At 47.1% G+C, this 14428-nt stretch overlaps 1 protein-coding gene across 1 annotated transcript in view; it reads left to right on the top strand.

Moving 5' to 3' along the window:
* COX10 (cytochrome c oxidase assembly factor heme A:farnesyltransferase COX10) overlaps nucleotides 1-14428 on the top strand; it is a 109114-nt gene that overhangs the window by 71047 nt on the left and 23639 nt on the right. The window contains exon 5 of the mRNA XM_066586338.1: nucleotides 11503-11573. Within this exon, the coding sequence (XP_066442435.1) occupies nucleotides 11503-11573 (71 nt within the window). The remainder of the gene's footprint in view (nucleotides 1-11502; nucleotides 11574-14428) is intronic.

Here is a 14428-nt window from a genome sequence, read left to right as displayed (position 1 = left end):
CAGGCTCTCCATATGGCTGCGTCTTATGAGCGCTTAGCCAGGATATCCGATGTCTCAAGGAAGGAGCTGCTGCGTTTCTTTATCATTAAGAAACCAATGATTGCCTATTTAAGTCGCATACCTTCAGTCCCCCCGGATTAATGTGTTTTCCTATTCTTTTACAGCTCTGCTGCGCCCGCTCCTTGCCCCCCCCCCCCCCCCCCCCCTTTCTCCCGTGTCAGGGTTCTCAGATAACTCTTTTGCGGTCCAGATGTAGCAAGTTATATATTAAGACTCCTTTCAGAGTTTTGAGATTCACGTAATTTCAAATCCCTTCTGCCGATCTGTTAGTTACAACAGAAAGATTCGAAAAAGGGAAAAAACCCTCCCCCTCCCCGAGCGGCGGGCTTTGTCTTTAGAGTTTTGCTCCACATACTTTTGTGCGAAACCTTCAGAGAGTTTGTAGTTGCAAGCAGCGATTGATGTAAATTACCTTCTGTGCTCTTTTCATGTGGTCACCATTGTGGATTCTCTGAGAATTGGCCAATTACAGGATTAGAATGCAAAGCAACCCTTTGGCGCAGTCACAATAGTTGCCATTTTGTTTTTACTTGAAGGCTCCAAAATAGATTATTTTCCATTTCCACGTCTCCAGAAGCTGAAATCTCCCACTTTTTTGTCCTGCCGAGAGAAGAGGGAAAATGTCCTTTTTGCATCATCACTATTATTTTTTTTTACACATTTTATACATTTTTTTGTCGTTTTTTTAAATGTAATTTTATCCTTTTTTTTTCTGAGCGTGTGCGTACGCGTTACGTGACGGCAGGGCAACGCACGGGGGAAATCTACAGCAAACTCTGTACTTTTGGCATGGTAGTAGATATATGTTGACTTGGAGCCATAAAGGAGATACAGATCTATGGGGTAAAAGAATGTGAAAATAGCGTGATGCCGAGAGTTAATACAGCGAAGGGAAATACGTGGCTGCATGTGACGCGGGTTCTAGTAGTTGTATCTGGAGATCAGTCGGGACCCGGTCGTAGATTATTTCTTTAGGACTCGCTCGTTACAGTCATTGGTTTGGATCATTTTAACTTTTTCTTCTGGAGAATAGTTTGTATATAAAAAAGTTTAAAACTTTTTAGACAAATAATGTATAGCGAATGGATCTATTGAATAACGTACTAAAATCATTTGGTTAAATACTGTATATACCCGAGTATAAGCCGAGTCAATAAGTCTTACCACAAAAAACTGGTACAGCTTATTGACTCGTGTATAAGCCATGCTATACTCGAGTATATACTAGGTAAAAAAAAGCAATACTTACCTTCCAGCCGGCATCTGTGTCCCCAGCGGTGTGGCAAGCTGCTTCAGACTTCTCCCCACTGTCATCTCCCTGGCTTGGTTTTGAAATCCCCGTCACCGCTGTGTGAGGAAGCACTGTGATTGGTTTATCGAGCGCCGGCTGTGATTGGCCGGTGCTCAATAAACCAATAACAGCCATTCAGTGATGTCATTCACTGAATGGCTGTGAATGATCAAGCGCCGGCTCTGATTGGCCGGCGTTCGATCCAATCACAGCGCTTCCTGACACAGCGCTGAAGGCGGGGGATTTCAAAACCAAGCCGGGGAGAAATCTGAAGCAGCTTGCCACACCGCCAGGGACACAGACGCCAGCTGAGAGGTGAGCATTGTTTTTTTTTGTTGTTTTTTTTCTTACCTCACTGGAGTATAAGCCGAGGCGGGCTTTATACTAGAATATATACAGTATATTAAATTCATTTATAAAACATATTTAATCGTTGAATGGTAGAGTTGGAAGGGACCTCCGCCGCTCTCATGTTTAGTAAACTTCCCTCACTCCTATCTTCTTGGCTTTGTAGTTTTGTTTGTTTCCAATGACATTTCGGGGTCAGAGGGGAAGTACAAGTGTCATTATTTCACAAGCGTGGCACCTGATGACCCTTCTGTAAGACTTCACCGCGGTCTGCCCAGCATCCTGCTCATCGCTCCTGTAGTCTTGGGAGACGTCTGTGTTCCTTATATCTCGGAAGACCTTGTTGCTTATATAGGAGGGGTGTTATTAAGCATCTCTCGTTAAAAAGCAGGTTTTCTGCTGATACTCTATTTAAATTGGCTGCATATTACATCCTCTGTACTACTTTATACTTTACGCACCGGGCTGTAATAGTAGTTGACCTCTTATAGACCATTGTATCATAACTATAACTGGAGGTTGTATACAGCCACCTTGGGTTCTTGGCTTTGCAGACCGTTGAGTTGAGTGAATTGGTCTAACTTGGCCAGTTTCTATTTGTGAAGCCTGCAGTCACTCTCGTATAAATGTTCTCTATTTGATTGTGTGATTGTCCTCATCTATATTTTATCGTCGCCATCCATAAGTAGCACATACTATTCGAGAGACTCGTAAGAAAGCCTTTGACATCCAATGAGGCGCCAGGTAGGTGATTTACCCCAAGTAGTCAGCAGGATGTCTTCCCGTAAGCTGAGAAAACGGCTTCGTTCTCGACTACATACAGAGGCTGAAAACACATCCTGATGGTGTCCAACTAAGGGCGCACTCTCACCGGCAGGCGCGATATCACTCCGATATTGTGCTTGTAAAATTGCAATGTTCACTTAGAGTGCATTGCAGTTTGTGGGAACATCGAATGGTGGAACATGTGATTTTCACGCATATAAATTGTAGACTTCCACCATTCGGACGCATTTCTTAGGCCTCGTTCTCATATTCCAGCATTATAGGGATATGCTAGAGATGCCCAATTCCAGGATGATCCCATTGTTTTCTATGGGACAGTTGATGGCATCCGGCACATCAGTTCTGATGCCTAACCGCAAAACACTGAAATGATTTCATGCAACGTTTTCCTGTCCGGCTACAGATAGATGGGTGCAAAAAGTGCATAAAAATAGCATCAGTTGTGTGCGGCTCCGGCATAAAATCACTGGCCGGAGACAACCCAGCCTTTGTTTTGATGTTACTTGTGAGACAATGAGGAGAAGCCAGGCAGGGGTCACATACTATATGCTGTCATTGTCTTTTGAGGTAGCACAGCTCTTATCTCCGTCCACTTGAAGTATGACATGGAGTAACACCCTCCAGCCCCGGCTCCACTTTTGAACTTTTTGGTTCCCATCTCTCTCCTATCTATGTGTTGAAGGTATTGATGGCAACAGGTCATCGGCATGACAGCACGGAGAGTGTTAGGAGAGGCACAGTCCATGCTTAGAAGAAAACTGTTTAGAAACTTCATAAACAAACACTAAGAAACGACACCAGCCTAACTTCTCACCCCGCAACCAAAGCCAAGACTGGGCGCTCCCATTGTACTGAGTCCCACAGGAGGGAACATCTCCCCTTCATCGTTCTCAGAAGCTCAGGTGGATATTGTATGGCAGATCTCGGTTGTTGGGTCCTGAGACTGATACCGATGTCTACTGTCAAGAACATCTGAAGGCTACTAGGATGTGAAGAAAGAAAACAACATGAAATAACTTTGTGCTATTCTTTCGTACAAGTATAAAGTTTTTCAACTCTTCATGTGGGTTCTCTTTCATACGAGAGTTACATTATAGGACGTCCTTAGAAGAAGCCCCTCAGTTGTACGTGTGAATGTGGTATCACCCCGGTTCTGGGTCTTGCATCCCCTACAATCTGCACTATGTAAGCACGTGTGCTAGTTGCTGTTTTTAGCCTATTGCCAAGTTTCTGTTTTCGGAAAGAAGCCCCCAATTAATACTTGAGCTGGTCTTAATTATCACCAGCATGCCTTATTAAGTAACTAGTCCTGTATGCACCTTCTAGGTTTCTTCCTAGCTCAGTATAATAGTGCTGGATTTCTCTCGCATCTTATGTTCTTCCTTGGAGCAGCTATATGATCTAGAGACGGGCAAAGTAACGATACGTGGGGTGAGTGAGGCCTTGCTCCGGACATAACACCTCTTTGTAGATAAGTGACATTCTGGACCTGGAAGTGTCGCATTAGAGAGGTTAACTAGGCCTGTGACACTCTGATAGCTAGCTTATTAAAGGCACCAATCAATGGCCCTTCTTCACTTGGCCAGACAAATCCAATATGTGCTCGTTCCTAATTAACAAGATTCCATCGGAGGAGAAGAGCCAGTTTGTAATAGGACTTCTTTATCTTAATAGCATCCAGTGTTGAACAACAACTCTGATTACTTTCCGAGAATCAACATCGAGCCTGAAGCCAAGACAGATCTTCTATTCTCTCATAGCCTTGTGCTGCTCCTCAGAAGTCGAAGCTTCCTTGTGGATGGATCTAGGTTAGACAAGTTTGGAGCAACGGGTTGTTAGTCACATCTGGATGTAGGTAACATGTTTAATAATATCCATATTGTCTGATTGGTAGAGTAGGGCAGAGCCCAGGAAACATCTACTAGCGTTAGAATATTGGAGGGGGGGGGGGGGGGTTGCTTTATAATAGAGGGCAGAGTACAGTCCTCTAATCAGGTCAACCTGTATTCTGACTACTAGAACAAGGGCAGTCTACTCAGGGTAAGGGCAGGCCATCACACCTGAAGTCCAATGTAGCTCCGCAGAATAATGAACCAGGTAGACCAGATCCCTTATCGCTTAGGACATCCAAGGAAGGAGAGCATCAACGATACAAAACTCGGTCACGTGAGAATATGAAACCATGAGAAGAAAATAAGCACCGCCACTGTAGGGGTTACAGGTGCTAATAATGAAAAATAAATATACTTACTTTACAGGGGGGCTCTCAAACGAGAACACCCCTTCATCCGCCAATTGGTCAACAACGTCTCTCAAGAGTCCAAATTCGCAGTGGTTATATAAAGGACCAATTTATTAATATTGTTGGTACATAACTGGAACATTAAAATGAATACAGGAGTGCAACGCGTTTCAGAGCGACCAAACGCCTCCTAGTTCAAGCACATATAGGGTTCATATAGTGAGGATGTATATATAGCTATTGGAATCGCTCTTATAGCACTAAGGGGTGTGGTTTATAATTTCCACCATTACGTCCCTTTCGGCGCATTAAGTGCCGTGGAATCGGGCCAGAAGTATCAACGTGATACAGTCACTGGAGTGCACGGTCTTGCTTTCCAATTTCCGGATATCCTGCCAAAATGCAAGAATTAATGCGTTCCAGCAACCGCATATGTGATTGCATACATTTTAGAGTTAGTCATCTCCTAAGGAGAATTCTATACAATGAGGGGGTAATGGAATGGTTCACATAGTGGAAGAAACACTTCCACTCATTGAGCGCTATGTACCCAGGAAAGGAGAATATAGAAGCAGTTAAAAATCGCTTCTCCCTTCTTCACCGGGTCCTCTGCTGTGTCTGACAGCTGGGGACCCAACCTGCTCCTGCTTGATTAAAGCTCTTGGTCCTTAACCCTTTGCAATCCAATTTTAGATTCAGGGTTTCCTAGGGGGCTTTCTCTTTCTGCCATTATACAATGGCGCCATCTGCTGGCTAGAGCCAGTACTGCGGTATGGGACATGCTGGAGAGGCCCCCAACAACAGAGCGGCCAGTAATATACAGTAAGAATGCCCTGCCGGACGTCTTCCGACATTGGAGCTGTACGGCCTTCAATCAGAATATCTTTGGACGTCAGACAGTGGATTGGAAAGGGTTAAAAGATTCAGGTCAATGAAACGCAATAAAATTATTACAAGTAAGACAGAGCCCTACTCTAAAAAATGTCAAGAAATATAAATTTAGCCTAAAAAATCGGTTGGGAGGAGTGGTAAATCCAAGGGTGGCATTAAAATAGGGAACACTGTACATGAATCGGACAGGGAGAGTAGAAATGGGTTGGATTACTAAATATACAGGAAGAGACTCAAACTGTAAGGTTAAACTTATTAAACTTAAGATGTCTAGAAAACCGTATAAAATAGTAAGTGTGTAGTATTTAATAAGTTGTATAAAAGATGTGGGATTAAAATGTGTGGAAAACTTGTATATTCATAATAAAAGGCAAAAATAAAGATTATATAGAAAAATCTATATATAGAAGGCTCCATATTTACTCGTATATAAAAAGTGGCGTAAAAGATCAAGGCCATACATGAAGGAGTATGATTCGTTCCCGTACGGGCCAAGCCAGGGGGATCGAAAACCATCTGAATTTACTAAGATTTTGTTAGAATACCCTAAGAATTATTTAAATGTCTCAATACTATAATTTTTTCCATGTGGACTGTCCAATGTTAGACCTTTTCGAGGACTTCTTTAGGGCCGTTGGACGTTTGTGTGTTGGTGTGAAATATCCAAAACATCTCCTTGGATTGGTTTTGAAATTTCTCTGATAGAGCTTTTCAAGAGGTGTTACATGCAGACCAACGGGGTCCATGCTGTGGTGGCTAGAGTCAGGAGGGGTATCATCTCTCCTTAGGGAGAGCACCAAGACAGTGAGGAGACTTATAAGGCCATCCACGCTCTTGGGTAATAGGCAGATATGGAAGATGGAACAATACCTCTGCAGCGCCACCTATTGGATGACTGCATTCCTTCAAATGAATGCTTGACCCTTTATACAGAAAAATGTCTAGACACACTGTGTTGCATGAACCCCCTTCTGGATGTTAGGGCATTGCTTGTTGGCTCTAATTCCCAGGGCATTGATGTTCAGCCTATATCTTAGGCATGGACACTAGCAGATAGATAATGTTGTTGGAGCTGTAGTTTAGGGAATCCCTCAGGGGATGGAGATGTTCTCATCCACTAGATGGATCTGCTTGCGATTGTGGAATATCTTGAGATAGCATTTGTAGCCCCTCTCTCCACACCTAAAAGAAGCTTTTACCAACTTTCCTATGATATTCTGAGAAAGCGGCAGAGTATTGTGTTTACGGGGGGCGGATATCCGCGTATTGCAAAAACGTGCACTCCAGCGACGTTATCTACGCTGTATTCTGACTATAAGGCAACAGAGACAGGTGGTCTCTCAGCATCTATCTTACAAGGGAGAAGTCACCTCCACTGTCCTGCTATGTTATCAGATGGCATGGGTCAATAACCGTTTTATATTAGGGAACTCCTATGTAAATGATCAGGATGTTGGGTTGAATTAGTTGGAAGAACCATCACTAATCTAACATACGCAGATGATGCGACCCTGGTAGCTGAGACAGCGAAGCATCTGAGGACGCTGATCCTGAAGCTAAGAGAAGAAAGTGAGAAGATGGGACTTCCCCTGAACATCAAGAAGACCAAGATCATGACCACTGCCAACAAGAAAGTCTATATAAAGGTCAACAACTAGGGAAATCAAAGTGGCTAATAGTTTCATATTCATTGGGTCCCTCTTTGATCATACTGGCAGCTCAACTGCTGAGATAAAGTGTTGATTAGCACAGGGGCGTATGGCCATGGTGAGAATGGACCAAATACGGAAGTACAAGGATGTCTTGGTCACCAAACGAAAGTTGATCACAGCCATCGTCTTTGTGATGACAACACATGGCTGTGAGATGTGGACATCGAGGACAGGAGACGGAAGAAAAATTGACGCTTTCGAGCTGTGGTGCTGGAGAAAACGTGTACGAATCCCCTGGACAGCGAGGGTCACCAACAAAGCCCCACTGGACCATATCAACCAAGAGGTGTCCCTGAAGGCAAGATCATGAGACGGAGACTGACTTACTTTGGACATGTGATGTATCTGGAAAAAGAGACCCTACTTGGAATGGTCAGTGGTAAAAGGAAACGGGGAAGACACAAGACACGTGGCTGGACACCATCAAGAAGGACACGGGGATGGACATCAGGCAGCTGAAAGCAGCCGAGAGAGTATCCAAGAGCCGGACACGACTGAACAGGTAGAATTAGAAATTGAAACGTAGTAGTCCCACATGTAGGGATGCAATCCTCTACAGAGAACAGCAGCAGTGCCCCATAGAAATGTATGCAAAGGCCGGTGCCCAACAAATCTCACTGATATACTGTCGCTCTTACGTATTGCTGCTCACTTTTGGAGACGACGTTCGCTTCTAGTATGAAACATTTGGTAGTTTGTATTGTATATTAGACAGTCGGTGCTGTTGGATGGCGTGGGCCTTTAGCAGGGGCGATTCGGTGTAGCCTCGTATTGCTTCATTCGTTGTGTATGCCCCCTGTACTTGACAGTAGGACTTATGTAGTTGGCATGGAATATCCTTTATGGCGAGCCATCCTCACTTAACCCTTTGATGTTGTGTTTTGCGGTGTAATTAGTGCATTGTGTGTGTCTTTTATGTTGCTGAGCTCATGCAGTCTTTCATTTCTCTGCTTTGGTGATTAGCAGGGGGTGTAATGAGGGCTCCGGAGCCGTTACCTCCATGTCACTATTCGGGAACATGCCCAGGACAACTGTGTGTGGCCACAAAGTTTCAAAGCACAACTTTGTTCTTTCATATTGTAAACCGGGGAATGATAGCGCATTCCTGCCGTCACCGGCACTTTGTGTAGGTTCATCATATTGACCTTGTTTTTAGCGCTCCATGTATATAGTCACAAGCCGTTCCCCCAAAATAACAAATATTCTTAAGGGGATGTTACTCTCATGCATCAATCAGCAAGACAAGAGCCCTGGCATGACTTTTTTTTCATAGATGAATTTGGTTTGGCCAATTACAAGCCTTGTGTCTATCTCTATGCATTAAAGATGCGAACAGATTAACCTGCACCTTGTGGAAAGTAGTAAGGCAACCCGACCGGCGGGCACCTGCTGTACTGGTATATGAGGGTCCTGAATGAGAGACGCCTCTCTAGTAACATAGATTGGGGCATTTGATAACGGGATTTCCGAACCAGACAATTCCTTTAACCCCCTTAGTGACTGCCAGTACGCTTTTTTTATGGTGGTCACCCAAGGGCCTTTAAACCTGCTCATATGTGTTTTCATGGCGGTGCAGATTTAACCTGGCATGGGTGTCCCAGACTGGGAAGAACTGGGGTTTGCCTGTTGACTGACAGCCAGGCTCTCGATTGACAACCTGCAACATGATCGCCAGCTTCCAATGGGCTCCCAATGGCAGCTGGAGCCTTTTAAACCCTGCCTCCCGTAGAGTCTAATAGGCTACTCTCATAGGTATATAGTGCATTGCATTACAGAAGTAATGCAGTGTACTATGCTACTGATTTCGAGGGACAAAAAAATGATCGATTCCATTCGAAGACGGACCCCTTTGGCTGTTTGGATTCCCCTTTTCCGCTACCTGAACAACATATGCTATGTAACCCAAAGTGGTGGAATTAAAAAATACAAGTTGTCCCACAAATAGCGGCCCTCCTGTGGCAACAACAGAAGAAAAAAGTTAGGGCTCTTTCAATATGGCGATGAAAATGGCTTGGTTGTAAGGCACTAAATAGGCCAGGCATTAAGGGGTTAGATCAGATGGGCTGTATTTTTACTGATAAGGGACATAATTGGCTCCGTTGATCTGACATTCCAGTCATCCTGATCTACAGTGAGGTGAGAACATCCCAGTACTGAGAATAGGTTCTTCACTAAGAAGACACCCGGACGGCTCAGATTCACACGTCTTCAAGCAGATTTCTCTACGTCGTCTTATTGCTCGATGTTGTGCCCGGTCATCACTGAGTGAATGGAGTCGGAGCGGCCGCAGATCGTCCCAGCTGCTCACCACCATTCACAATAAACAGGCAGTCCTTATGAGCGATACTTCCTGTTTACACGGGTCGATTCGTCATTCAGTTTTCTGCATGCTGAACGACGAACAAGAAGCGAACGAATTCCCGTCCATCATTCGGTTGGGGCATTTACACTGAATAATATTATTCAGATTCTTGCTGGACGATTTGTTGGCCCCAAGTCATCCTTATGAAGATGCTTCTGTGAGGCCTTCACTTTGGACATGGAGGACAGATTCTAGGCTCCTCTGTTCAGGTGGATCCTTGGCGATGCCCTTTAGACAGTGGATGCCCGTTATACCATGCCAGTGTGTCCTCAATAGAAACGTTCAAAGAGATAAGCAAAAAACAACCTGGGAAAAGTTAGAACTGTGATAATATGTAGAGCATTGACTACCCGGGTCCAGGCATGTGTTCAGCATCGCCTTACAAGGTGTATGGTACATATAAAGGAAGGGTTTATCCGGCAGCACAGAGTATTGCAGGAGGTGAGCGCGCTGGTCCTGAGGGACCACTAACTAGTCAGGGTAGGGTGGAGCATTAGCATGCCATAGCACATGAAGCCACAGTCCCATTTTGGTGGAATTTTGAGGCGGTGGAAGTGTGCCAACTCTGATGCCAACGTGTGTATACACACACACACACACACACACACACACACACACACACACACACACACATATATATATATGTGACCCCACATCCAGTAACCGGCAGGGACTTCTGCTTGCACAAGTGAGGAAGTGGCAAGCTCTTCACACGCGGATGCAGCAGGTTTCTCCCTCGGATTCCCCCTGCTGTCAGCAGATACTTGTCTCTTGTTCCGTGTGAATACATGTGACACGGTCTTGTCGTCTTGTCACCCAGTTATTTTAAGGATATTTGCTGACAGATGTATCCATCGCTGAGCAGGGAAGAGCTGCCTGCCAGACGTTTATCCGATGACGTCGCCGCGCTGCGCTCCCCGCATGTCCTCCGATGAACACTCTGCAGACGGGGGGGGGGGAGGGGGGGCAGGACTTGTTTCCTTCAGGTCCTGCGGGGGTTTATGCCGGATAGTAAGATGCTGCAGGATGCTTCCAGCCCGGACCTGGAAATAATGGGTCCTGTCACCTCGGGGCAGCTCCGTAAACTAAGTTGTGGTGCTGTTAGGGGAGGTGTCGGGGATGTATTTTTTTATACTCACCCGTTCCCATTCTGTTCCGGGTGAAGTCCGTGCGTGGACCAACAATCTGACTCTCGTCAGACCACTGTGTATGCCATCTCACATATGGAGTCAGATTTTGAGAATACGCGTGGACGTCATTGATACATCCCTCGGCTGTCCGTCACCATAAGGGTGGTTTCACATCTGTGTTGGGGATTCCGCTTTCCTGCTCCGTTTGGGTCACAGGTAAGGGGAATCCCTGCGGCCTAATGGTTCCATCTTTGGACAGAACCGAACAGCACCAGATGGACCCTATTGACTATAATGGGGTCCGCCCGCTTTCCATCCAGCTACCCGGCTTTTACACACAACACTTTGTCTTCCAGTATTTTCGCCGCTCGCCTCTGTAGATGAGCCTAGGAGGAGGACATGGCTGCTCAGGGGGAGCTCCGCTGTCAGGGACGCTTGTTCTGTGTTTGGGTTACGTGGTTCCGTCTCCTCTCAGGACTGTGTAGGATTGATTGGTGCCATTAGGGGGCAGTGCAGCCCCCATGTGTTGATGCCAGCGCGCCTCTTAGTTGTTGTGTCCGCCGTACACCCGTGACATTTACTGCGTAAAGCTTTTCGGCACGTGGCCTCGTATAGTAATGAGGCGTGGACCTGGAAAACTCTGTTTTTGCCCTGATCCATTCTTTGTGTTCTACTTGCAGTTTTTCGAGGTGCCATTTGATTCGAACATGAATAGGACAAAGAGCCGCCCCCTCGTACGAGGACAGATCAGGTAAGAGTGCCGCCCCTGTCCCCGTAACAAGACGCCCTCTGCATTGGTTTTATTAGCAAACGGCGTGGTGTGAAAGTCGCTGGAGGCATTGCAGGCATCTGACACGAAGACACAGGGCGCCCAGCCATACAAACTACTATTAAAATATCACTTTTTTTTTCCACAATTTTCATCTTGATGTTCTTTTGCATATTCTAACAGTCTAAAACAAGACCCACTCGCTTACATAAGGGGATTCCAGGCAAGTCCTAAATATACCGGTTATGAGACTTGTCCTATATAAATGTGATAATCCATACATATTAGGGAATTGCTGTGTATGAAGTACCTTATGTAAGCGAATAGGGTTTCATCTTCAAAGTTATACATGCTATAAACAAGAACGATGGGGTTCGAGTCCCCCTTTTGTCACTGCCACATTGTACTATCCACTCCTCCTGGTCATCAGAAGTCCCCCTCGTTCCCAGCATGTTCCACTCCTTCTCTTGGTCATTAGAAGCCTCTTCCCTTGCCGGCATGTTCTGCCCACTCCTTCTCCTAAGGCCTCCCCCGCCCCCTATTTCCGACATATTCCGCCCACTCCCTCTCCTGGTCATTAGAAGCCCCCTCCATTCCCGACATGTTCCACCCACTCCTCCTGGTCATTGGAAGCCCCCTCCATTCCCGACCTGTTCCGCCCACTCCTTCTCCTGGTCATTACAACACCTCACCCCCCCCCCCCCCCCTCCATTCCCAACATGTTCCGCCCACTCCTCCTGGTCAGTGGAAGCCCCCTCCATTCCCGACATGTTCCGCCCACTCCTGGTCATTGGAAACCTCCTCCATTCCCGACATGTTCCGCCCACTCCTTCTCCTGGTCATTACAACACCTCCCCCCCTCTCCATTCCCAACATGTTCCGCCCACTCCTGGTCATTGGAAACCTCCTCCATTCCCGACATGTTCCGCCCACTCCTGGTCATTAGAAGCCCCCCCCCCCCCCCTCCCAATTCCCGACATGTTCCGCCCACTCCTTCTCCTGGTCATTAGAAGCCTCCCCCATTGCTTGCATGTTCCACTCACTCCTTTCAGGCATTAGAGCTCCAAATATACTACCCACCCGCTTACATCAGTCATCACAATTCACAACATGTAGCATTCTCTCCGCAGTCACAGCCCTCCATGTACTATCCTCCCCCCCCCCCCCCCCCCCCCCTCCTATTCTCCTTCCCCGATCGCAGCATCCTGAGCCACGTTGCCAACGCCTCCTGTCCTGGAGGAGCGGCACCTCCTAGTATGATTAGGACAGGAAGGGAGGTGTGAGTGGGTACTGGGGACGCTCCGTATGTGTATACCAGGGCGCAGTACTGTACATATTACACTTGGGGGTGCTCTGACCCGGATGTGTATACCAGGGCGCAGCACTGTACATTTTACACTTGGGGGCGCTCTGCTCCGGATGTGTATACCAGGGCGCAGCACTGTACATATTACACTTTGGGGCGCTCTGCTCCGGATGTGTATACCAGGGCGCAGCACTCTACATATTACACTTTGGGGCGCTCTGCTCCGGATGTGTATACCAGGGCGCAGCACTGTACATATTACATTTGGGGGTGCTCTGACCCGGGTGTGTATACCAGGGTGCAGCACTGTACATATTACATTTGGGGGTGCTCTGACCCGGGTGTGTATACCAGGGTGCAGCACTCTACATATTACACTTGGGGCACTCTGCTCCGGATGTGTATACCAGGGCGCAGCACTGTACATATTACACTTGGGGGCACTCTGCTCCGGATGTGTATACCAGGGCGCAGCACTCTACATATTACACTTGGGGGCACTCTGCTCCGGATGTGTATACCAGGGCGCAGCACTCTACATATTACACTTTGGGGCGCTCTGCTCCGGATGTGTATACCAGGGTGCAGCACTGTACATATTACATTTGGGGGTGCTCTGACCCGGGTGTGTATACCAGGGTGCAGCACTGTACATATTACATTTGGGGGTGCTCTGACCCGGGTGTGTATACCAGGGTGCAGCACTCTACATATTACACTTGGGGGCACTCTGCTCCGGATGTGTATACCAGGGCGCAGCACTGTACATATTACACTTTGGGGCGCTCTGCTCCGGATGTGTATACCAGGGTGCAGCACTGTACATATTACACTTGGGGGCGCTCTGACCCGGGGGTGTATACTAGGGCGCAGCACTGTACATATTACTCCTGGGGGCGCTCTGCTCTGGATGTGTGGATCATTACTGGCTGAGGAGGTTCGGCTTACCGGTGTATATTACACTGGGGGACGCTCTGAATATGTATATGGATTCTGAGAGGATCTGAAAGCTCGCGGTAACATCGTGTATTTTTGTTAGCTGTTCTCCTATCTACAAGATGGCTCGGCTTCACACTGTGGGACTTATTGTACTGTAAGCCTTCTTTATATTACATTAATTAGACATATATTCAGATGGAGCAACTAGAGGTTTCATTTGTCTCCTAACATGTTCCGTTTCGGAGTCCGCGGCTCCAGGCCAGCTATTTGTTAAGTACTCGATTTTCGAGTACTTCACTACTCGGGTGAAAAGTACTCGGGGGCGCTGTGGGGCGGGGCGTGGCGTGGTGGAGCGGGGGGTAGCAGCACGGAATAGGGGGGAGCTCTCTCTCTCTCTCTCTCCCTCTCCCTCTCCCTCTCCCTCTCCCTCTCCCTCTCCCTCTCCCTCTCCCCCTCCCCCTCCCCCTCCCCCTCCCCCTCCCCCTCCCCCTCCCCTTCCCCCTCCCCCTCTCCCTCTCCCCTCTGAAACCCCCCGCTCACCCACAGCGCCCCCGAGTACTTTTCACCCGAGTAGTGAAGTACTCGAAAATCG

This window comes from Eleutherodactylus coqui, chromosome 13 (genome assembly GCF_035609145.1).
Source record: "Eleutherodactylus coqui strain aEleCoq1 chromosome 13, aEleCoq1.hap1, whole genome shotgun sequence".
Taxonomy (NCBI): Eukaryota; Metazoa; Chordata; class Amphibia; order Anura; family Eleutherodactylidae; genus Eleutherodactylus; species Eleutherodactylus coqui.
The sequence above is the reverse complement of the archived record's forward strand: the minus strand, read 5'-3'. Positions and strand labels throughout refer to the sequence as shown.